Here is a 26,371-nt window from a genome sequence, read left to right on the forward strand (position 1 = left end):
CAGATAATGAATTTTGAAAGAAGTGTAGCATACCAAATGACACACTGTATGTTTCCATTTCTTGTGGATGTTTCATTGAAATATTGTAGATTTTGTCAGCATACTTTCTTAACACTGCAGCATAATCTCGACAGTCAAAAGGGAGCACTATGGAATTGGCTAGTTCAAATATCATCCCTCCTCGAACCTGGGCCACAGCATGGTGATACTTAAAAGTTGGATCATAAAACTTTTCCACCAACTCATATGTTTCATAGACACTGTGATACAGTGGATAGCTGCTGAGTTTGTTTATTGCCTACAAAAGAAAAAATAAAAAAATATGTATATCTTGCAAGATAGCTTATAATACAATACATAGTGCCATATTTACTATTAATATCAATGAGGCTATTTTGGTCAGAAATGAGTAAAAGAAAGTACTTGAGTATCACTTACTAAAGGGTTAATAAACTATTAAAATCCATTCCAGGTTTTCACTAATAAAAACATATGTGTATATAACATAAATGGTATTATAAAAATTATCTTGAAAAGACCTAACCATTTTGCCTTTAAGAATACAGGAGATGTGGAAATGTTTTTGAAACAAGGAAAAGATAATGTGCATTTTAATAAAAACTTAAGAAGACAGGACCTTTATAGGCAAGTACATAAACATTATACAGTATTACATAGGGTAATGCTGCAAAGTGTTTAATGACTGAAATTCCATGAATAATTCTCTGACAAGCAGTGTACTGAAGAGTGAAGAGTCTGAGCAGTGAAGGGTTTAGCAGTGGATCCAAAATCTCACTAAGGAGAGAGAAGTACTCAGACAGGTGTAAAAAACCAAGAACATACACAAAAGGGAAGAGCAAAGGACTTTTCAAACGGTGAATTATTGATTTATGCCTTCTGACGATTTTTTAGCTGCTTATTTTTTTACTGATATAAAAGAACACTTTATACAGTGGTATGCTGAAGAGACTGGGACAGTAGAATGAGCCTGACAGAGTATGAATCCAGGCTCAGGACTTATTACCAAATACATTTGGATGGTTATTAACCCAAAGTTTATTAACCTTTTTCTGCTATAATTTTCTCATCACTAAAATGTAGATAATATTAGCATCTACTCTCATCACCAAGCTCCATCTAACTTTGCTTAACTTTCTACCCCAATGAGAGGAGATTAAAGATTTCCTGTCTGGGGTGAGTAATTAGCCCAAGAAATGACCTATAGATTCTCAATGTTGGTTGTCTCCCAGTGAAGCAACTAGAAGAGGCATTCTGGGTCGTTCTCCTGGAAAGCTTCCCATTCGCCAGGGGCCCTTCTTGCACACAGGGCTTCAATCATCTTTTTAGGGTCTCACTCCTAAATGACACATATTGCTTAAGATGACCATGCATTGAAAGGAACCTGTTAACTTCAAACATATTGATAAAGCACACAGACTAAAAATAAAATCAACTCAGAGTAAGGAGGTACTTCAGGGAATGGAGGGACACTTAACAAATAAGATTTCAATAATAAAAAAAAGTGAATGACAGAGTTGAGGAAATATATTCCAGAAAGTAGAAAAAAGACAGAGAAAACAAAAGAGAAAAGATAAAACAGAAAAGAAAATCCAACACTAATTTCTAAATGCTAAATAATAGTTCAAAAAAGAGGAAGGAGGGAAGAAATAATCAAGGAGAGAAACATTTCCTTCAACTGCAAGACAGGTTTTCAGAGTAAAGGGCCCAGTTTGTTGTACATCCTAGTGTGTGGAAAAATGGCATAACCAAGGCACATGTGTATACCAAGGACTACTGAGTCTTAAAGAGAAGATACTAAATTATTCCTTTAAAAAAAAAAAATCAGAGAAAGGAACTGGGATCAAATGCTACCAAATTTCTCAAAAGTAATCCTGAAGGCTGGAAAACAATGAGGCCATGACATCAAAATTCTGAGGATACAGGATTTTCAACCAAAAGTTTAGTGCCCAGCCAAACGATCCAAAGAATTGTGTGTGGAATAAATGACATTTTCAGATATGCAAGGTCTTTAGCTTTCATACACCCTTTTCAAGGAGTTACTGAAGGATATGCTCCAAAAAAAGTAGAGTAAGCAAGAAAAAGGAAGACACAAAATCCAGGAAACAGAAGATCCAAAACAGGAGAGAAATGAAGGTACTCTCAGATTTCTCAGTGAACAAATTTCACAGGCAAGAGGTGTGCTGCAGGAAGAGAACAACCAGAGACACCAGAGGAATCAGAGAAGAGCCCCATGGGGAAAAATTAAATCTACCAGATCAACTGATATGCTTGCATAGACTAAGAGTTTGTGGTGAATTAGTTGTGGATACATGGAGAGAAAAAAAAAGTGTTCTAATCAACATGTGTAGTCCAACTATACACTGAAAAAATGTGATGAGGCTAAGTATTTGGGGGTTGGGAGAAGAAGCAATATAATAGAGCTGAATGCTTATCTTCCCTAGTAAGAAATAAATGGACAATACATAAAACTAATTAGTAAAGAAATAGCAGCATAAGCATATTATTTATAAACATGCAGATAGCTATCAGAAGAAGCCAACAGAAAAGTTGAAAGAACTTTAATCTGCTAAACAGAATCAAAAGTGGGACAAGTATGAAAGTGGGATGAGGAACCATGTTTTTCATTATAAACTCTTCTAGTACTATATGATATTTTGTGAACTATGTACCTGTTACTTTGATAAAAGTAAAGAACTATACAATTGTCTATCATCATTAGCAACAATAATAGGAAAGAATCATGACTTGTATATGTGTTCATTGTTTATTATGTCATTTGTTATAACTTTTATGTTTAATGATTGGAGATATAATGAGATAAAAATCCAAATATTTGCAAGTCATGACACTGATTAGTTTTGAATGACAATGGGTAAAATGGAGTCCAAGACAATTCCTACATTTCTAGCTTGAATAACTGGGTGAAAACAATGCCACCATATGAAACAGAAAATATGTTTAAGGGAGTACATGGAAGTTCTCGTTACAAGGCTCAGGATACCAGACGCAGGAACTATCCCTTGCAGCAGTAGCACCATCTAAACCATTGAGACTTCTTCCTTCTACTTCAAATTCCTCTATTGCTTTAATACTTAAATCACTTTTTTTAATTCAAAGTAATTTATTTAGTTAAAATGTATTTTTAAATAATCTTGAAGTACTTATCAATAGACTTACCCAATTTTTAGTATACCGTGCTCTGCCTGAAGCAATTCCAAGTCTTTGGAAGAACACCTCAAAATCATTACCAGATCCCAATTTGCTAATCCTTTTAGGAATAAAATTCAGGATTATTTGATTAATTTCTTCATCAAGTACAGATTAAACGGTTAATTAAATTAAGCTCCATTCTTACTATTATGAATATAATATTCAGATGTATTGTCTTAGACAAGCAACAACAAAACATGTGAGAGCTATCAGTTCTGATCACAAAATAGCTATTATAAGGCTATTCTATGTGTTCTATATATGGTGACCATTGTTCCTTTGGGTTCCTGGACCCAATTCCATCTTGTGGAGTGGGGGGAGAGGGGGTGTTTTCTCAATAGCAAGCAATTCTGGGGGAAACCAGTTGGGCGTCTTACAATTCCACTCAATTCTGACACTATCTACCTGGAGATGGCACTAGATTTCACAGGTTAAGGGATCAATCGCACAAGGCTGCCCTGCCTCCCTGTGCTTCACCAACACGCTACAAATTGGAGGTTCCCATGACCCTCTCCTTGGGTTAAATTAATTTGCTACAGTGGCTCACAGAACTCAGAGAAACATTTTATTTACGAGATCACTACAGGGAAGAAGTGCATAAGGCAAGGTTTGGGGATACTACACAGAAGTTCTATGCCCTTTCCATTTACACCTCTCTCCCTGTAACTCCACATATTTACCAACCTGAAGCTCTCTGAACCTCATCCTTTGGGTTTTTGTGGAGGCTTCATTACATAGGCATAATTAATTAAATTATTGGCCACTGGTGATTAATTCAACCTCCAGCCACTCTCCCCTCCCTCAAGTTTGGGGGTGGGATTGAAAGTTGGAGCCAGCCTGGTGGCTCAGGTGGTTGGAGCTCCATGCTCTTAATGCCAAGGTCACCGGTTCAATTCCCACATGGGCCAGTGAGCTGCGCCCTCTACAGCTAAGATTGTGAACTGCTCTCCCTGGAGCTGGGCTGCTGTGAGCAGCCGGAGGTTGGTGTGAGCTGCCACCGGCTGCTGTGTGCTGCCGTGGGTTACCATGTGCCATCATGAGTGGCCAGCAGCCAGCGTGAGTGGCCGGCAAGTCAGCGAGAGCTGCCATGAGCTGCTGTGAGCCAACTGCCTGAGCCAGGGGCAGCACAAGGCTCTTAATACCAGCACGGGCCAAGGAGCTGGGTCCTACACAACTAGACTGAGAAACAACGGCTTGAACCGGAGTGGGGAAGGGCAGGGAGGCGGAAGAAAGGGGGGGGAAAAGAAAGTTGGGGGTGGTTCTCTTGGCAACCAGTCCCCATTCTTAGGTGCTTTTTAAAGGGAAATCATTAACATAACAAGAAACACCTTTGTCACTCTGGAAATGCCAAGGGTTTTAGGAGCTCAGTGCCAGAAATTGGGACAAAGAATAAGTATATATATTTCTTATCATAAATCACAATTGTATAGGTCACTTTTTTAAAAAGATTCATGAAGTTGGAAAATATTTTCCTTCAGCTATATTTGTTGTACATGATGCAGTTAAAAGAAGTGTAGATTTTTCAGATAATTCAGACATAAATCCTACCCTTATAATTTTACATTATTCCTATTTGTTGATATCTATAATCTTAAACTACTAAGACATTTATTCCTTTTCCCTTGCTTGTGAACGTACAACTGTGGACCCTGAGAAGACAGATTAATTTGATGTGAACCCCAAGAAGGAATTTATCTGCTGAGATGGACTCCCCATGGTCAACCAAGGGTGCACATTTTATAAAAATTATTAAAGAGCCTAGTGGCCACTTGCTGACAGTGGCTTCTCACATACTCTGTATAATGGGAAGAACCTCAAGGCTGAACTTTTGCTTCCTGCATTATACACCACTTGTTTACTCCTTCTGAGTCAATCACTGTAGGGAAACTCCGGTTCCTCTTTCTACCAATGACTGAGACTAGCTCTGTCCAATCAGAATTGCACAATTTGGATACTTCATTTACATAAAACAGACCTAACTGTGAACCTAGGTGGGAACTTTCACTGCAAAAGGTGGCCTGCCCTTTTTCTCGGGGGAACACAATTTAGGTTGCTACCTAAATCTGTGTTTTCTGGGCTGCATCTCCTTTTTGCTCAAATAAATGCTTTTTATTCTCTATTATAGCCTAAAATTAATTTTTGTTTACACAACCAAAAACTGAAATAATGCTGTGGGGACAGAGTCCCAGAGAGCAGTTTCCAGGCTCTCGGCCTCGCATGGGGAGGTGCTGGCTCGGGTAATGAATGACCATCAACTGTGATTAGTTGGCCATCAGCTGTAACCAGTTGGCCAATTGGCTACTGATGTAACTGCGGGGCTGCGTTTATTGGTTGGTTGGTTGGCAGACAGAGAAGTGAATGGCGGACTGCAGATTGTGTAGCTACTACTGTGTGTGTCTCGCCAGGCCTCCAGAGAGAATATAGTGATGTGATTCCCCTATCTATGGCTCCGTGGGTGTTTTTGGCCTAGCCATATCCTGCGTTCTTATGTGGGAAGCCGGACCAGAGGCCCCGCAGGCCACCCCTCACGACAAAAGCCTATACTTTTCTTAGCATAACTAAAATATTTGTTGATTGTATGATGTTCAGAAAAGAGAAAATTTATAGAGTGACTAGGGGACAGAAATGTGAGGGGGAATTAATTTCCACCACTATGACCTTTGATTTGTGTACCATATGTATATATTACTTATTCAGAAGATAAGCATTTTTTTTATGGCGTACAGATTGAACTTCAAATACATGGTAATATTTTATTTGTTAACCTCAGCATTGCTTTTCCTCTGTCAGATGTTAGAGAATTTTGAAAAATTAATTTGTTATTATTATGATTGAAAGAAAATACCCTTTTATTTTCAACACAAGCCCACACTGAATTCAGTAGAGTTTTGTCTGTGCTTGTTTGTCTGTTTACCTGGGCATGCCAGTGAACTCTGGTGAAGGATTTTTTTCACTCCAGCTCTCATAGAGAGATCTGCCTTCAAAGCCTTCATCAGGGCTTTGGAGCTACACAAATTAAAAGAAAAAAAACAAAAAAACAAAAAAGTGAATACTTACAAATCAGATGTTTTAAAAATCAAAATTTCCATTAATCAGGGGGAAAAAAAGCTAAACTATATTCAGCAAACAAGGGGTGCAATTCATACATCAGCAATCATTAAGAATTATAATAATGAGTTTCTGACAATGTGGCAAAATGCTCACGTTATTATGTATAAGTGCAACTACTATAAAAAAATACATGGAAAAGAAGGTTACACCAAATTATACCAAGATATTGTATTCAAAGGAACGGTCATATTATAAATTTTTTTGGTCTATTTTTCTGAATTAAGGGCGGCTACTCTCAAAAACACATATTTCTTCTCCTTTTATAAAAAAGAAATTGAAAGGAAGCAAGCTGGTTAAGGAAGATATTCCTTTTAATATTCTTTCCTAAGGTTGCTAAAATCATTAAATACTACATAATATGAGAATGCATTAACATTTTATTTAATTAATTGAGTACTCACTGTGATTGCATTAAACATTGTACTTTAAATACATTTTCTGGCTTTACAGATGAGAAAACTAAAGGAGTAAAATATGAGCTATTATTGAATTCAGAGGATTAGATGTTATGCCAAAAACATTTAGCAAACAAGCTTTAATTAATGTTCCACAGTTATTCACAGGTTATTGAATGGTATACATTTTTAAAAATTTTATATTTAATAAGAATCTTACATTCTATTTTTCAACAAATTCAATTTTTAAAACTTTATAGAATACCTATGCTGTTCATGACTTCTTGTGAATGCCAGGGATACAAAGCTCAGTAAGACACACTTTGTACTCTCCACTAGTGGGAACTATAAATAAAAAATATGGAATTCAATGTGCTTGGTGCTATAACAGAGGTATGTGCAAAGGTCTATGGGGACACAAATATACTGGGGTGCCAAAAAAATGTATACACATGACTTGTATTCATCTTTTGTTGTCGTTATATTGAGTATTACAATTTTAATACAGTTTTTTCCTTTCTTAAAATGTGTATACATTTTTTGGCACCCTCTGTGTTTGCATACGCATGGGGAGAGAGGAGTTATGCCAACATCTTAAGTTGGAAAATATGAATAAATACAGCAACAAAGAAATTTCACTTAAGCTTATAAATTTACACAAAATTTTCCTAGATGGGATAGTACCACTACATTAATTCTAAGAAATGCAAATTTTGAATAGTATAGAAATATATTACTAAATTCTCACTTTATCAATAAAAGTTGAAATGCTACAAATTACTCTCCCAAAACAGAATAAAACAAACCAAAAACTGGTAAGCATCACATAATTTCGAATCTGACCCAGAGAGTAAGTAGTGTTTTCGCAAATGTTCCAGGATGTCAGCAACCCAGTTAGTAAACAAAAATAACAGCCAACCTTCCTTAGCATTTACCTTAAATTACATGTATGGTGGGAATTCTCTGAAATACCATGTTTCAGATGTTTAAATTTTTATGCATTTCATGGAAATTGATAAAACTGCAGGCAAATAAAGGCATACCTAGGTAATGACATAAATAGATTTTTTTCAAATTATTTTTTTCTATTCTTATAGAAATTTTAAGATTAAATTCCATGCTTTTGAAACCAAAGCTTGGTGTTGTTTAAGTCTTATTTAAAATACCTATCTGAACTGAAACATTATATTTTTCTTGGTAATTACATTTGAATCAGTAATTCTATTAAATAGACAAGTCTTTTTTTCCTTTCCAATACAAACCAGGTAATTAGTAGTAACACAAAAATCTGCCAGGCCAAAAATTTGTTCATTATGATGAACTTGAGGCACAGTGGATTTATGGGGCAGGAGAACTAAAGTGAAGAATTGCCTGTCACTCCTATAAGAATTCAGGCACCATCTCTCTGCCAAGTTCAGTATCTTGTGCTGCTGTCAGAATTAAGATAACTTTAGCTGTCAGCCCAGAGCAGTGGAGCTCAGCAGATTGGAGCCCAAGGCAAGCAGTCAGGAAGACAGGTAGATGGTCTCACCTAGGTTTTGTCCCAAATTGATTTGCCTCTAGCAATCAGTCCTTGGTGTGTTTTCACTCATACTCTTTCTCAATCAGTTAGAAACTTTAACTCTTCCTGAATCCTCAGTTGATTGGTATCATTATATTAAGGAGTATAAACCAGTTTTAAGATTAAGGTGTTAAACCACAGGACCAAGTCCAGGTTCAGCTACTGTACACGTTGTGTGACTTTGGTGGCTACTGCTTTTTAAGCTCAGTTTTCTCATTTACAAATGGGGATGGTAGATACATGCCACCCAAAGGCTGCCTCAGGGTTGTGTGGGGGGAAATGGGGTAATGTATGTCAACAGTTTATTGGATATAATGTTCTGTGGAGTGAATATCTGCTATCTGAAAAAAAAAGACAAGTTATAAAACAACACAGATGCTTAACATAATAATGGTACCTCAAGATAACATCACTTGTAGAACTCAGGTTTTCTACAATTATATGTCATTACTTTTACCTCCTTTGTTAGGTTGTATACCAAGCTGTACATCAGTGGAGTACAATCAACTCTCAGAGTGTAGTTTCCTGAAAGATAAAGAGAGGATACTTTATTTTTTATTTCATTTCTTTATTTTATTCTCTCATTCAAAGACCATTCCTAACTCCTTAGCCAAAATGATCCTTTGAAAAGCTAAGTCCCATAAACTCATCACTCAATAAAATCCGTCATCCTCACCATGGCCTCCAGTGCCAGACACAAAACCACCTTAGATCACCTCTCCAAATCTTCACCTCCCACTCTGGCCCCCCAGAATCCTTCTCAGGGTCTCTGTGCATAGCACTCCCCAAGCCTAGCACAGTGTTCTGCATTATATCTGCATGACCTACTCCCTCACTTCACTTAGACCTCTGGCCTAATGTCATGTTTTCTGAGAGGTTTTCCCTGAATGAAAAAGGCAAGGTGCAGAACCATTTCTCTGTAATATAATACCAATAATGGTACATGCATAAGGTACTGAGAGATAGTAGAACACAGTGGTTAGAAGGATAAAGTTGAAAGAGGCCAGTCTGAGTTAAGTCTCAGCTCAATCCTTTAAAATCTGGGTAACCTTGGGAAAGTTACTTAATCCCTCTCAATTTTAGTTCCCTCTTCTATATAGGAGAGATATAACACTTACCTCACAGTGTTATTGTGAATATTAAGTAAACTTTTACATGTAAAGCACCTAAGACAGCTACACTATTGGTGATTTGTATGAGCTAAGTTCTATGTATGAATGTCAACATGATGGAAAAAACCCAAACCGAGGACAATAGTACCTTTGAAGAGAGGGCTAAATTTGAGAGTGGTATTAGTAGGGAGCTTTGTTTTATTGGTAAATTTTGCATTTTAACGTGAGAAAGCTAGTTTTCATTTATTGTATTATTTGAGAAATGAACATTTAATAAAATTTTAACTATACAACAAAGTGAGATAAGTGGTGTCCCAATCTTAGAGTAATGTTTGTATCTTCCCATCGAAAACAATGGGAAGACAATGGAACATTTTAAGGCAGGGAAATGACATGATCAGCAAAATCCAATGATTCAGAAACATCCATTGAAAAAGGACAAATGGGATGATGATAAAAAAACAATTTTAAAAACATACATTAAAAACCAAATCTTAAAAAAACTAGCAAGAAAGAGAGCATTAGTCTACTTTTGAAGAATATATGGAGTATTTATTCTGTGTGGCATCGTATTAAGTGTTTTTAAGGAAGGGTAATAATAATCCAAGCTGACTTTTTTGAACATTTATTCTGTGCAAGGTATAGGTCTGGGAGTTTTGCTAATATTATCTACTTTTGCCCTTACAAGAGTCTTTGAGATATGTGTTCTTAGTAATTCTATTTAGAGGTGAGAAAACTGAGACACGGAAAGTACCAATCTGAAGTCACACAACAAGAAGTGGCAGTGACAGGAAGAAGGCCAGGCCCTTAGCCACAAACCTAAGGAGGAAAGGATAACTGAAATCAGCACTGCGTAAACTAACTTAGGGGATGATGTAGTTCAGACATGTGGACAAAAATGAAAATGTAAACGTCAACATGTGACAATCAAAAGGCAATGTCTCAATTATTGTTAACATGGCAAATTTGTTAATACACTAAAGACAAGATTCTAAAATTCCACCCTTTGGTCATTTATTCACTCATTTGTAGCACCATGCAGTAAATATTTAGTTAATGAGATGTTAGGAATCCTGGAGTTATCAACCAAGATCCTGTTTGTTCTTTGCAGAGGGAGATAGTCTAGTAAGGGAGGCAATTTTTAAAAACAATTATTTAATGGCAGTGATGAGTGCTACAAAAATACAGCTCCTCTGAAAAAACAACCTTTCAGGAGACACTGTAAGGAGAAGAATTGAACAGGTAGAGAGGGTGCTGAACAGTAATCCAAGTATAGAGGACACGAGCTGCAAGGGCTGGGAAGTTGCACATGGTCAGGAATAGAAAGATTTGTAGGTGTGCAGTGTAGTGATAATGTACTGTTTGATCTCCTTGCAAACAAACCTGAGAATGTCCTTTCAGTCACATCTCTCGTTATCAAAAGCAAATCTATTCTTAAAGGCCTGTCTCAAATGTCTATCTCATCTCTCAAGCATTTCCTGAAGTTGCTATTATTCTCTCCTCTGAATTCTCAGACCCAGTCTGACTATATCCTTCTTATAGTTCCTGAACGTATTCAGTCAGACCCTAGACTGATTTAATTTTTTTCATCTCTACAAGACTGTTCTTACTGACCTGATTTCTTTGAAATCCTGGAAAGTATACTGAATAGAGAGGGGCTCAGTAAACACCTATTTGTTGAATTGAAAAAAAGAATTCAAGAACAAAAACACTTGGTGAAAGACGAAACATGAACATCGGCATTTTTTCAAAATTTCCACATATGATATGATGATGAAACTGGGGTGAAATTTAAATTATGCTTTTTTGCTACCCCCATTCTAAAATCACTGAAATCTTTAGTTCCATGATTTACCATGTTTCCCCAAAAATAAGACCTAGCTGGATCATTAGCTTTAATGCGTCTTTTGGAGCAAAAATTAATATAAGACTTGGTCTTATTTTACTATAGGACCAGGTATAATATAATAATATAATGTAATATAATGTAATATAATACTGGGTATAATATAACATAATATAATATGATATAATAATACCGGGTCTTATATTAATTTTTGCTCCAAAAGACGCATTAGAGCTGATGGTCTGGCTAGGTCTTATTTTCGGGGAAACATGGTACTTTTTCATTTAACGGGTATTTACTGAATTCCTACCATATACAAGGTAATCTGCCAGATGAAATGAATCATAGAGTGCTGCTTTTCCAAATTAACACTCTAGGGCTCACAGCTGCTGTCAGCTAGGAGCAGCAGTCTGGCAAAGCGGCAGCAGATTTCCTAACCACATGTTAATGAAACCGCCTTCCTTGTTAGAACATAATTTATTAACTAAGTCTGCTGCTACTACCATGATCGTATCTTTTCCTATAAGACCAATGATACTCACCTTCTATAGAAGAATCAGCATTAATATAGGCCACACCACGCTCTTGAAGGAGTCTGGAATTCTCCTATAATATGAAAGAAAGAAAACCATAAACATGTAGCCCTAACCTCCCCCTGAAAAAAAATGCATATCTACATTAACTGTAGATTTCTGTATTAAGCTGGCCCAAATTTACCACAAATTTGACAAATAAAATTCTCGAAAGAATTTGAAAGAAGTTCAGTAAAAATCATTGGTAAGAATAGCAATCAAAACACTTTTAAGATCAAAATTTAAAATACAACTGTCTACATTCTTAATCTGGTAAATGGAAAAGGAGTTGATTTCTTAAACTATAGTTTATCCTTCAAGAAATTCACTTAGCAAACATGAACGACCTGACATCCTTTCAGTGATAATATTCCCATGAATATCTCATTATCTAAGTAGAAAATCTTGCCTGATTCACAGGGAATGAGCTATCTCAAATTTACAGGTTAAAAATAATGGGAATTTCAATCATGTCTATATCCTGAAAACGTGAAGTTAGTTCCTCTTTAGGATGGCACCACCTACTGGTCAACATTGATCATTGCAGTTTTAAAACTAAAAAGGAAGTTTAGCAAAAATTTGAGATAATCAAATGGACTCTGAATCTCCCAAACGTACAATTTCCTAAGCATCCTGACTGTAAGAAAGAAAATGCAACTTTAGGTGATGAAAATAGTTGGAAAAAGACAAAATCACAGCCTCAACATATTTAGGCTCTTCCTGATGCCAGCATATATCTTTCCGGTCTACAGAAGCACTACTACCCCACTCCACCCCCAAGAAAATTGAAGTTTACAAGCTTCTCATAATTTCTGGAGTATAATAGGAGTCAAATAAATATTTACAGCATGGCTGGAAGTTAATGGTATAAATGTCAACTTCGTATATATTTACAGCTAGCTAATGCCTCTATTACACAAAGCCAACGATTCATGCAGGTAGAATTACTTTCCAAGGGACATAGTAAATATTCTGCGGTGGGACTTTCTGTCTCACTTTTAGCATAATTTAATTTAGAGTAGGTCATTATGATATAAGAAGATAATTGTGAAAAATATACCTTACTGCACGAGCTCAAGGGGTATTTAAATGTGGTTAGCTAATTTAGGAGCTAATCTGGAAAGGGTAACAGAAACTTGGTATCTTATTTTGATGTTTCATTTCTAGTGAATTTATTTACTTACTATCACAGTCCCAGAAAATGAAGAAAAATTATTTTGATAATTGACACTAACTGGCTCTAAAAATTTCAAATGGAACTTGGTTCTTTAGTGTCAAAGATATTTTTACTTCTGATTTTTGAACAAGGATATGTTGCTTCAGATTGTCTGGGGAAAAGTTTGAATATTTTCTCACTGGATTCACTTGTTATTTTTATATCCTTGAGAATTGAATATGAACTGCTTTATTATTATGAAACTACATATTGTAGCAAATTACCAACTAACCTCTGCCCACTCAGTAGAACCAAGTAGACCAAATTCTTCTGCATCCCAGCTTGCAAACAAAATTGTTCTTCTAGGCCTCCATCCTAAAATATATGTGCATACATATGAATGCTGGGAAAGTGCATAATATATCCAAGACACTGCCAAGCCAAACAGGAAAAACAACAAAAACAAATTCATTGATTTTTTTTTTTTTTCAGGAAGTGTGAAATGTGGTGAGAATCTTTACTTATATAATTTCCTTTTGTAAGATTTTAAAGCTGATCTGTTAATGCCAAATAGCACATTTGTATTGAAAAGGGAAAAATATAGACATAAGTAAAAATCCTGTGAGGTCATAAAATATCCTAATTATATCCTAGTTTTATAATGATTGGCTATGCATAAGAAACGACCTATGGTCTGCAGCTGCTTAAAGTAGAAAAAGAAAGTGCTAGATGTGGTCTTGTTCTGAGCAGATAAAACTGAAAGAAAATCCTTTACAACTCTGTCATGTTGTTCTGGCATCACATGACTGTGCCATGTCAGCTGTTTGATGATTTTGTTCTACTCTCTGCCAGAATTAGTCAACAGAAGCTCAGTTATCAATGCCAATATCTGCTGCTGCTGAAAACTACATAATTAAATAGGGAGGTCTTATGGCTCGGAGTCATAAACACTGACCTTGGAGTTAAAGACAGATCTTATATCAAATCCTGGTTTTTTCACTTACTAGCAGTATGACTAAGGGAAAGTCATCCAAATTTACTAAGACTGCATTTCTTCATCTATACACCAGGAATAACAGAGTAAAGATGAAGATACCACTTAATTGCTAGAAGGATTAAATGGAATGATATTTATATATATATATGAGTATAGTACCTAATAAGTGATCCAAAAATTGTAAATTGCCATTATTTTAGTCACTATTTCAATTGCATTTGTTATGAATGTGTACCCCTATGCTGAGTCCAGTGTTTCATTTTTGTCAAGTTTGTTAATAGTATTATTCAAATTTCCTATTATTACGCCTCATAATTGCATTCTTTTGGCATGCTCTAGAACTATCACAATATGTTTTTGTATTTACCACAGGGACTCTGCTTACAAAATCATGAAAGTGTTTGTAATAATATTAAACACTATCTAATTCATGAACTATGTAAATTCAGGTCTCCATAGTTCTATTTTCTTAAAATATAAGATAGCTGTATGGAAAAAAAAATTGAGCAGCTTTACATTTTATTTTATAAAGAGACATCATGGTTTTGTGGGCTGGTAGTCACAAATTTGAGTTTAAGCTCTGGTTCTCTGACTCTGCCACACACACTAGTTATACAACCTAGTTATATAACCTTACATAATCAATTACTTGATTATGTAAACCTTGGTTAGCTTATTTGTAAAATGAGAACAGAAATAACTAGGTAAACTTCTCCCTGGTTTCTATGAGTTCAAAATAGAGAGCACATGTGAAAACTGTTTCTATGAGAAAATAAGTACCATGCAAACTTACATATTTTTACCCATTTTTATTATTGCTAAAAAAATATGGAACATTACACAGCCCTGAGACACCATGTTTACAAGGTCATAAACAGAGTAAACTTTCTTCTCTCAGTGTATAGTAATTATTTTAAAAAGCAACCATTTCAACTAAATTTTATTTTGTTTTTTATATGAAGATTCTAAAATTAACTGAAGTAATGGTGCTAAGAGTATAAACCTAAATTCTGGAGAGCAAATCAAAGCTGGAGGTGTGAGAATGCAGATACTGAATTTTTGGCAGTATCCTATTAGGCAAGCAAACTAGTAGATTTCTGAATAAGCTTTGATCTCCTCAGCTACTTAGTACACTTGACCTGAGGTATGAGGCTGGGAAAACTTGAGGAACTTCTGCTCAGTTTTCAGACCAGGAAGCTTTGGCTTATGACCTAATCCTGGTGTACTCTCTAGTGAAGAAATCTGTCTCCACCTTCTTAGTCGCTGAGTGCAACCACTCACAGAATAATTCCTTTATTTCAGATTATAGTTTAATATATAAATATCAATAATGTAATTATTATATAAATACATGCAAAAACGAAAAAGCGCCATAATTAACTAATCACAGAAGTCATACAGCCACTGTTTATTGAAAGCTACTCTGTGCTACTGCTAAGTACTTAGACAATATAGTCTGTATGTACCCTCTCAGGGCACCCTACACAAACCTAGGAGGTGGCATTTTTACACTCATTTTATAGAGGATTGAACTGAGACTTAGAGAGGCTTTTTACTCTCTGTTTAAATTACCTTCTTTTTTCAGCATTCCGAAACTCCTCACAATTTCATGAACAACAGCTGCTCCACTCTGAGGGTCAATGCCACCAAACACCCATGAGTCACGGTGACCTCCAAGAATGACATACCTGTCTAGAAGGCATCGTTGCAAAATTACTTGTCATTTCAGGTCAGTAACATGGCAAATCGCAAATGACTCAATAGCATCTAAACACAGAGCACTCACAACGCAAAGAAAGGTAACAAAGCTCCTATAGACTTGTGGAAATATATTACATACTTTGTTCTAATGTTGATGTACAAAGAAAATATGAATGTGATAAGCAAATGGAAACTTCAGTGTATTGCAGTAATTATAAGTATATATGTAATGATAACTATAAAATTATCCTTATTCACATCTTTATATAACTCTTTATTACTCCTCTCTTACCAACTTACTACTTTGTTTCCAGTACTTTTAGAGTAAGAGAACACAGTGGCCATATAATAAATTTTATACTTCCTAATTCTATTCAATTATCAAGACACAGGTCAAAGATTTCTCTTTCTATGAACCATTCCTATTTTCTGTAGAGAAAGGGAATTGCTCCTCTACCCAGCTCTCAGGGCAATCTTTTCATACCTGATAAAGCATTTACCAAATACTTACATGTGTGGTTTCCCTCCCAAACCGTGAATTCCTTGTCCCTGGTCTGTGTCTTTTTTTACCCCTCTATCCTCCATGCTTAGCCCAGAGCTGGCATGATAGGTATTCAATAAGATTCAATAAATAGCCAGTTACATATCACTTAGTATTCATTGGAAGCATATCAACATTCTTCATCGCAGAACAAAACCAGTGGGTGCTTGTAAGAAAAATATGCAATTAAACTGGATCAGTTTTAGTCAGAAATATATAACCAAATAATTTCTAAGGAACTGGAACATATCCTCAGGTCGTCTGGAATCCTATGGGAATTGTGTGTCTATATACTATTTCATCAACTTCAATGGAAAATAAAGCTGTGTAAAAAATTCATTAATTCAAGGTCACTTGAATTTTCTAAGAGTACTATCTTTTACGTATATTTGTAGTTATCATGAAGCTATTTCCCTATGCAAAATATGTGATAAACACATCCAGACAACTCAGAACACCTAAAATCCATCTCTCCCTGCCCTTTTTCCCTCGATCCTCTAAGTAAAGCATGCAGTTTATTACTAACCTTGGTTATCTGACCCACCTACTCCCACCATTTACTTTTCTTTTCTTCACTACACGTATCATAATACAAAATTACCTCATATTTATGTTTTTTGTATTATGTAAGTTTCACTAGGGGGGAAAGTTGCTTTGCTTTGATAATCCCAGAGCTCAGAGCAGGACCTGGAACAGAAAAGCTGCTCATTCGGTATTTGCTGAGCAAATGATTAATTTACCTGGTTCCACTGCTCCTCTGAGAGTTCCAACCACATTGTAAATTCTTGTCACTTTATTGTTGGAGTGGATGTGCATCTTGACTTTTCTAACGCAAACATAAAGCACACATTTGAAAAATACTGCTTAACAGATCACCACCCACACTGTTTAAATCTTATGTCATTGTTTAAAAGATTTCTAAAGGTACACTGGCAAAAATTACATTGGCCGACTATCCAAATATAATGGTGTAAGTGCAATTTCCTCTTCAGGCTGTGATTTTGTTTCCTGTTGGTTCTAGGTAGGTTTTACTTTTTCAGTCATCCTCTATAATTGCTTTTTTATTTTAAAAAAAAAGTTTATTCCCTGTAGAAAGAGTTAAAATAAAAATAATCAAGTCTTAACTGTGTAGAAAAGTTTCCAGTAAAGCCAGGTCCGATATTGTAGGGCACTTTGAGACTTCCTTTCCAGCTATCTGGTGGTGCTGATCCACCCATTTTTCTGTTGAACACAAAAAGTATTATTAGCTGAAGGAAAACTTTGAAGTTATAAGTTCAAGTGTCAACGAACTTGCTTTCTTGGGTGTCTGTTCCTAAGAGCTTCTATGAGTCAGGGATCGTGCAAAGTGCTTTGCCTATGACATGCCATTTAAATCCTTACTACAACTCTTAAGAAGTCAGATCTATCATCCTCACATCCCAGATGAGGTGCATGAGGCGTAGAGAGATTAAATAACATAGCCAAGTCATGTAGCCAATAAGTGGTATAGCTGAGATTCAAATATGTGTTAAGAATTCAGACTCTGTTACCAGTTTCCGATAGTAAACCATGTGAAAAGTGCTCTCTAGCGCATGCTCTGGAGAACTTGATGTCAAACTCTTTGGGACTTTCCATTATGTTATTTCTCCCACTGATAAATGTATTCAAAATATGTATACGGTCATCCTTTACAAAGCACTTTCACACTCACAGATTAGGGAGAAAGGAAAAATTTCACTTCATTCAGCAGCCCCAAAAGCTTCTTGCTATTTTGATGTTTAAAGTCAGAAAGGTAGAAAGATTCAGGCAGACCAGCCAGCACATGCCACCAGCCCTGCTTATCTCTCATCAGGGGACTGAGAAAGAAATTTGATAATGGAATGGCAGGGTTCTTGCAGTCCTACTGTGCTGTATTAAGAACATGGATTGATTTTTTTTTCTTGATTTGTGCATGGAAACCAAAGGTACTTTTGCTAAATACCAGCAGATAAAGGAATGTGGTTCAAGACAAACCTAAGAAAGTGGAAAACATCAGTTTGTCTTTTATACCATTATCTCTGGTCACGTATAGGGTTTGCAGTGTAGCACACTCTGCAGTTTTTCCCTCTTTCTGTGCCAGCTCACAAGTGCTTGTTCCCTGCCTACATATTTGAGGAAATGCGAATAGCTCAACTTGACCTAGAATCTACTGCAAACCCAGTACTAAAACAATTGAGAAGATGATCTTCTCATGAAAAAACTAATTATAAATAATATTCTGCTTTTAAATGTTCTATCATAGAGTAAATGCTTACTTTCCCTTCTCTTATCTCACTAGGAAGTTTACCTAATAAACCTAATTCAAAGTACTACAGCATCAAATTTATTTATCTACTCACAATGACATTTCGCACAAAAAGGATCAAGAAACATGAATGGGCATTTTACACGAAAAAAAAAAAAGCATAATCAATAGTCAAAACAGCAAAGAATTAAGTATGCAAAAAAGTTACAAAAGGTAAGTGAAGAAGAATCTATATATGCTAGATTATACATAAAATAGTTCTATAATATACACTACTAACTGAATGCCTTTGGGGTGGAAATGAGTAAGAGGGAAAGTTGCTACTGCATAACCCTTTGAATTTTGAACTGTGTAAGTGTATTTCCTTTTACGTAATTGTAATTACACTAAATATTGTTTTGAAATCTTTTTTCACTAAATAGTATAGCATATGCATGTTTCCATATCATTAAATATTTTTGTATAACGGGTATTCTAATGGCTTCAACCACTATCATAGCTGGTTATGTATTTGACTACTTATCAATTATTGAAGATTTGTGTAGTTTATAGTTTTCCACTGTTAGAAGTAATACTAAAATCACTTTCATCTTTTAAATATCATGAATGTTTAGACTTCATTTATGAACATGTTTAGACAAATGTGTAATCTATGGTGCCTCAAAACTGAATCCTAACCCATGTGGTAAAGTTAAGAGCCCCCCACCCCCTAAAAAAAGACCAGGGTACCATTCCTTAATCTGCTCTTAAGTTGGAGAGATCCCTCCAACACTGATGTCAGTCTCCTCACGTGTAAAATTGAGGGCACTGCACTAGGTTATAAAAAGTTTTCTTGTAGATACTAACATAAAATGATCGAGAATGTCTTGAACTCAGGAAGAGAAGGGACTAGCTGGCCAGACACTGTGGTCTCTAGCAACTCTTTCAGAGAAGGCAGTGTTCTCTCCCCTCCTAGGGGATAATGGAGAAGAAAGGGCATGCAGAGGGCAGAAAGCAGGGCAGGAAAGGGGGAAGGGTTCCAATGTCAGGTTCAGCAATAACACGTTTGGAGAGGTTTCAATAATGAAAGCAGAGAGGGGAGAGGAATAGAAATGAAAACAACATGGAAGTTGCTCTCTCAGTGTGTTATTCCAGCTCTTCCAAGAAGTGGACAGTAAGAGGATTAGATGAGTAAGAGACTAACTAGTGGAAAGGTCTGTGAGGAAAATAGTAAGGGAGGTAGCAAAGGCTGAGAAAGCCACCAGACTGCAATGCAGGTCTGATACATGGGGCAGAGAAAGGGAAGAAAGAAAAGAGTGTTGGGTGGCAGCATCTAGTTGAACAAGGCTATCGGGGAATCCTGAACCAAAATGTCCCATCAGACGAATCCTACGCCTCCCAGTAACAGACCTGGTGTAGTATCTCTAACACATTCCATCACTGATTGGGAGCATTTGTGGGAAGTGTGGCCTTGACACAAATAGGGTGATGCATTTCAAATCAAAGTGGCTGGACCAATTGATCAATTATGCTCCCTGCAGTTGGAGATCTGAAAGACACATTTTCATGGCTATCACACATGAGATACCAATATATAAAGTAAATTCCAAACAGAACCACTATGCTATAAAATGGTGATAAAATAGGATGCTTCTCCCATCTCGGGAGATTTTCTGTATCAAATATTGGAGATAAAAGCATAAAAGTTGAAGATTGTCAAAAAAGAGAATTATGCTATCTATTTGTTTCTTACAAACTTACTCTAGGAGCTTCTGTGCATCATAGTATCCAATTGGGTGAACGGGAATACTTGGAAGACCAACAGCCTCTGGGATTTCACGTCTGTAAGCATATTCTGAAAAAAGTTGAACATACTTCTAATAAAAATTCAGTCCTTTTCCAAAGGTTCTCTGTAAGTCATGTTAAACATATTCTCATATCGCATCAACTAGAATTCTTAAAATAAAAAAATAGACAATTTCAAATGTTAGTGAGAATGTGGAGCAACTAGAACACTCATACATGGCTTGTGATAGTGTAAAATTATATAGTCACATTGGATAACTTTTGAAAAGCAATGCTAAACAGACATGCGCACTGTGGCAGAGCAATTCCACTCATAGGTATTTACCCAAAAAGGATGAAAACATACCATATGACCACAGAGACCTGTGCAAAATTCCTCATGACAGCCGTATTTGTATTAGCCAAATACTGGACATGGTCCAGGTGTCTGTCATCGGGAGACTGAATAAATAATCTGTAGTATAGTCCCACAATAGAATGCTACTCAGGAATTAAAAGGAACAAATTGCTAATAAACACAATAACATGGATAAATCTCAATCCTTTATACTGTGTGAATGCAGCAAAGCACAAAAGAATACAGACAGTCTCACTGCATTTGTATGAAGTTCAAAACGAGACAAACTAATCAGTGATGCTAGACATCAGAAAGTGGTTGCTTCTGAGGAGTGCAGTGAAAATGGATCAGAAAGGATCACAAAAGAACTTTCTGGACTCATGGAAAGACCTGTATCTTATTTTGAGTGACACAGATGTATGGAATTTTAAAAATTTATTGAACTGACCTCTTAAGAGCTGTGCATTTTATTGCATGTAAACTCTATCTCAGGATAAAAACCTGTATTCTGTCATGTCTTCAGATTTAAGAATAAAGGTGATTTTTCCGTTTTTCTCCAAATTTTTAAATTATCTATTGAGAGCTTTTTTAAATATATGATTACAGAACTTTTTTCTTTTTATGGGTAAAATAACAATAACATGTTGTGTGGAATTTGTTTTAAAATTCTCTAGAGTACTAACAATAAATAAATAAATAAATAAATAAATAAATAAATAGGTGGAGGAATGAAACAAAATTGTCAAAATGTTGATAATTACTTCTATTATTTATATTGTATGTTATCTATTATATATTATATGTTATGTATTATATATAATATATTGTTTATGTTAGAAGTATTTCATGATAGAAAGTAAATTTAAAAGAAAGAAAAAAGAATAAGGTATAAAAGGGAATTCAATAAATGTAAACCCCATAGGGATAACATGACTTTTCCTCCTCATTTTATGTTCATAATTTTAGCTTTGAATAACTAACAGAGCTAGGGAGAAGTTGTATTTTTTTTTAACTTGGAAATAAAAAGGTGAAGTAAGTAAAGTTCAAGTATATTTATGGGATTTTTATTATAGGATAGTATGTATTGCTTACACAAATAATCTATGACAATGTACTATGTTCCAAAAATTTTTACAAAGCCAAAGTACATAAACTTTTGCAGAATCTACAATTTGATTTAAAAAAAAAGGATGAAAAATAATTATAGAAACGCCACAAATACTTTGGCAACTTATTTTGTCCAAGTTATATATCTCAGTTAGTTTTAAACCACACAAACCAAATGATCACAGATTTTTGTAAATGTCATCAAATAGCTGAGAACATTCACAATAAATTAGCTCCCTTTGTTAATTATCTACAGTTTTACAAGGGAGTATTTCAGCACAAGACAAGCATGTGGACTCTGGAGAGAGACTAAGGGAATTTGAAGCCCAACTCCTCGTTTAGTGGCGTGATATTCTGAGACAGATTGCTTCCTTCTCCTAACCTCACATTCCTTCTGTCAAATAGAGATAATAATAGTTAATGCATTGAGGAGCTGGCATTTAGGAAATACTACCTGAAAGTTATCGCTATTGTCTTTATATAGCAAGGATGCAATAAGCATTTTCAGGGCTCTATTCTAAATGTGCTATTTCAGGGGTTTACAGAACTTCTATTCTACTGTCCCTTATCCACAACTGGGAAATCTAAGAACTGTGAAAAACATAAGTTTGGAGGGAATTTACTTGGCAACAAAACCTAATCTGACATAAATTCATTTGACAGCAAAATCTGACTTAAGCTGACATAAAGCTATTTATATTACTTCTTTACCTCAGCTTAGTATGATTATTCATACATTTTGCTGTAAAAACATTTATATGCTTGTTTCCTGTATTCTATCCCACCTCCTGTGTATTATGCAATATATGGTATATGCACCATATTACTTTTAAATATTGGAAAATGTCAGAATTCCAACATTTACCAGGCCCAAGGGTTCCAAATAAGGGACCTGAACCAGTAATTTTTAGAGTTCAAAACTCGTGAATTTATTTCTTTGACGCAAAGATAATAAGAAAAAGACAAATTTTGTCGTCAAAGGAAGTCCTTTAATAAAATCACTTAAAAATGTTAAGTTTCCTGTGATAATTAAGACCTGATCACTCACCATTTGCTGGGTAACCAGGTGTGAGAGGGTCCCCTGCACCATTAAGACTTAAAATATTTCCTCGCTGGACACCGCCTCCAGGAAGATTCCAACCATCTGGATAGGACTCCACCCCAGGAACAAAGTAATCAGCAGGGTCTGAGTACAGAATGACTCCTTTGGCTCCCGCCAGCTGGGCGTTTTTAACCTGAAAAACAGTGTCTTTCTTATTTTAGGTTCGTTGTTCCAAATTTGTACCTGTCAATTTTCAAAATTGCACATAAATAAATAACCAAACTTTGTATCTTCAATCTTTTATTATTAGACCTACAACAAAGGACATCTCACAGAGAACTGGCTTTTTCTTTTTCCTACTATAAGCTCTAAAGAATTTCCAGGGCTGGTTCAACCCTCAGAGCAGCGGTATTTAGAAAATGTACACATTAGTGGTAGTGCTTACTTGCTGGTTCCTTCCACTAGTCTAGAAGCATAATAAGCAAGCAGACTCCACAGGCCAGACTCCCATTTCTTCTGTGGTTGAAAGGGAATATTTTTGAAATTTAATTTCACAAAGAAAAAACAAACAAACAAACAAAAAAACTATATATATATATATATATATATATATATATATACATATATATATAAACAAATCAAGGGAAACTAACTATAAAAACTGCTATGTAGTTATAAATTGGTTTCTTTTATTGCCTATAATAACAATTTATATTAAAATTTAGTTACACAAGGATTTTCAAAGATAATATTTAAAACAAATCTACCTAAGGTTAACTACAAATCCAATGCATGCTTCTTTTTAGACCATAGGCATAATTTGTAGGTATGGAAAGAAATCTGCTCTATTCTCCCTGAACTTCTGCCTGGCCATAGTCCAATGAGCCAATCTGAAACCCCAGTCTCTAGCCTGGTAGATGTGTCCTCCCTGTAAGGTGGGCATCTTACAAAATATGAGAGGATCACGGTCCTCAGAAAGTTTCAAGGATATAGTTCTACACAAATAAGATACAATATAACTTTATATTTGTGGAGAATGATAAAAAATGATTTTTACCTTATTTCCTCTGAAAATTTTCCCATATCTGGCAATCACAATCTTGCCAGAGCAATTGATTTTCATGTCCCGCTCTAGTTTAAAGAAGTCTTCAGTCCGTGCATAGTTAGCATACACTAGATCGCCCTGTTGAGATCATAAATGATTTAGTACAAGTAAGATGAGATACAAGAGGTTTTTCTGCAGGATGACTATTTTACATCTTTGAAAGAGGGAAGAGACAAGAGCGTGCAAGAGGATCAGAAAAAACATTAGTCTCAGATAAGAGATTCAAGGGAGACAGGGACTTGAATTGAGAAGGCAATTAGCTGGATTAGAGACATTGGAATTTAAGTTTTGTTTATATCTGTCTCCTCTACAGTTGCTATAAAGCTATAGAAGCGTTCCCCGGGGGCGGGGAGGAAGTATATGAATATCCATATTGCTGCATGCAATTGGAAGGTGTCCAGGTCCCCTAGGTTAAGAAGCCCTTGAGGAGAGCGTTATTCTCTTTGAAGTACATTCAGAAATAGTTGCTTAGTGGGTCTTTAAAACCACTAGGTAAGGAAAAAAGGTCAGGTAACATCACTTGTTTACAGGTCTGGTTTTATATCATTACTCTGATTATGTGCAAGTCTTATAATATCTCCGAGTTTCAATACAGTCATAGATGCATAACAACCCACTGGGTCAGCTGAGGGTGTCCTTGAGCTGGCAGTGAGGTGAATCTTCTCCTTCTGCTTAATCCAGCTTCCTTCCCCTTCTTGCCACAAATATTGATCCAAAGAGAACACTCCTTAATTAACATTTAGCACTCTAAATTCCATTTCAGTTTCTGTTACCTAGGATCTGAGTATGCTTGAAAATCTTTTATTAATGACTATCATATAACCCTTAATTAAGAGCATATATATAAGGTCTGACAATTAAGTTCATGTACTCATCCTAGAAAAAGTGCTATATACCTCATTGTTGAATATCACTAGTCACTTTTGAAGTACTCCCCTTGGGAAGCTATGCACTGACGGATGCACTGACGCCAGCGTCTAGTCCACCCTTCAAAGCAATTTTGGAACTATTTTTCTGGAATGGCCATCAGAGCTGTTGTCTTATTACCCTTGATGTCCTGAATGTCATCAAAATGTCTTCCTTTCAACATTTCCTTTATCTTCGGGTAAAGAAAGATGTCACTGGGGGCCAGATCAGGTGAGGGAGGGGGTATTCCAATAGTTCTTTGTTTACTGGGTAAAAACTCCCTCACAGGCAGTGCCGTGTGAGCTGGTGCATTGTCGTGATGCAAAAGCCATGAATTGTTGGTAAAAAGTTCAGATAGTTTTTATCTAACTTTTTCATGAAGCCTTTTCAGCACCTTCCAAATAGTAAATTTGGTTAACTGTTTGTCCAGTTGATACAAATTCATAATGAATAATCCCTCTGACATCAAAAAAGATTAGCAACATCGTTGCAACAAGTTCGCGAACTTAATTGTCTGACCTCATATATACATTACATTTTTATAAATACTTATATTTTTAATATGGCTGTATGTGTTAAGAAAATTTTTCAGGAGTAAGTTATTGTTATTATTAGTAGTATCAAATTGAGTCTAATAACATCAGTACAAATTTTATAAAGAATACTTTAGCATACAATTTTACTCAAAATATACCTCTTAATGCTATGGGATGTTAAAACATTAGGTCATGGATCTACGACCTAATAAATGAATAGACTATTTCTAGAATGAGATAGCACTCAGCATTAGTTCAATTCACATTTCTTGTTTTTAGACATAAGTTCTGAGAAATCTTGGGATAAGAATGAAAAACTTGTTTTGAAATCTTCACTAAATTATTTAAATTCTTTCAAAGTTAGAACCCAAAAATCATATGCTGATCTATTATCCAAGTTAATTGTAATGATATTGGCTGGAAACTCAATTAGGCTCATCTTTAACTTTGTTCAACTGCAAACCATTTGACTCTCCAAATCATTTGTTACCGAGCTAGTGGAATCTTTCACTTTCATCTCTTTGTTTAGAGCCCGAGAGATATTTTACAACTCAGGGGTGCCCTTCATATTGTTTTAGGATGGGTGGATGATGTCTTTCATTCATAAAATAGGAGAAAAATCACTATAAATAGGAAGGAGGGGACAGAGTACCAGAAGGACCTCACCACAGGTTAGTTCTCAATTTCATGAAAGAGTACACTGAGAAATTGATGGTGCAACTCATTTCTTTAAAATAATCCCATGCCTGCCTTTGGAAAGTCTTCATACACCCTAGTTTGAAGCCCCTGCTCTGGACAATTTCTAATATCCTACAATTTAATTTTTTTTATTGTTTTCCTCTTTTACTACATTTTTCATAGCATGTGCACAACAAATTTATAACAGATACTAAAATAAAATTGTTTCCAAGCTGATTCTAGGATTCATTTGACAAATTTATTGAAGACATATCATTATGTGTCCAGCAGTGTTTTACGACTTAGGGATATCCCTGTCCTTGATGGAACTTAGATTCACATGGAGATAAGATAATAAAGAGTAAAGTTAATAACTAAATTAATAAGTG

At 35.6% G+C, this 26,371-nt stretch overlaps 1 protein-coding gene across 1 annotated transcript in view; it reads right to left on the bottom strand.

The window, feature by feature from the left end:
* Positions 1-26,371, bottom strand: part of FOLH1 (folate hydrolase 1) — a 35,961-nt gene that overhangs the window by 4,939 nt on the left and 4,651 nt on the right. The window contains exons 2-13 of the mRNA XM_019739642.2: positions 23,815-23,940; positions 22,764-22,950; positions 20,227-20,320; positions 17,349-17,444; positions 16,964-17,049; positions 15,554-15,673; positions 13,277-13,359; positions 11,799-11,862; positions 8,756-8,823; positions 6,146-6,237; positions 3,199-3,289; positions 34-298 (exon numbers count right to left, since the gene is read on the bottom strand). Of these exons, the coding sequence (XP_019595201.2) occupies positions 34-298; positions 3,199-3,289; positions 6,146-6,237; positions 8,756-8,823; positions 11,799-11,862; positions 13,277-13,359; positions 15,554-15,673; positions 16,964-17,049; positions 17,349-17,444; positions 20,227-20,320; positions 22,764-22,950; positions 23,815-23,940 (1,372 nt within the window). The remainder of the gene's footprint in view (positions 1-33; positions 299-3,198; positions 3,290-6,145; positions 6,238-8,755; positions 8,824-11,798; positions 11,863-13,276; positions 13,360-15,553; positions 15,674-16,963; positions 17,050-17,348; positions 17,445-20,226; positions 20,321-22,763; positions 22,951-23,814; positions 23,941-26,371) is intronic.

The sequence above is a fragment of the Rhinolophus sinicus genome, linkage group LG06 (genome assembly GCF_036562045.2).
Source record: "Rhinolophus sinicus isolate RSC01 linkage group LG06, ASM3656204v1, whole genome shotgun sequence".
Lineage (NCBI taxonomy): Eukaryota > Metazoa > Chordata > Mammalia > Chiroptera > Rhinolophidae > Rhinolophus > Rhinolophus sinicus.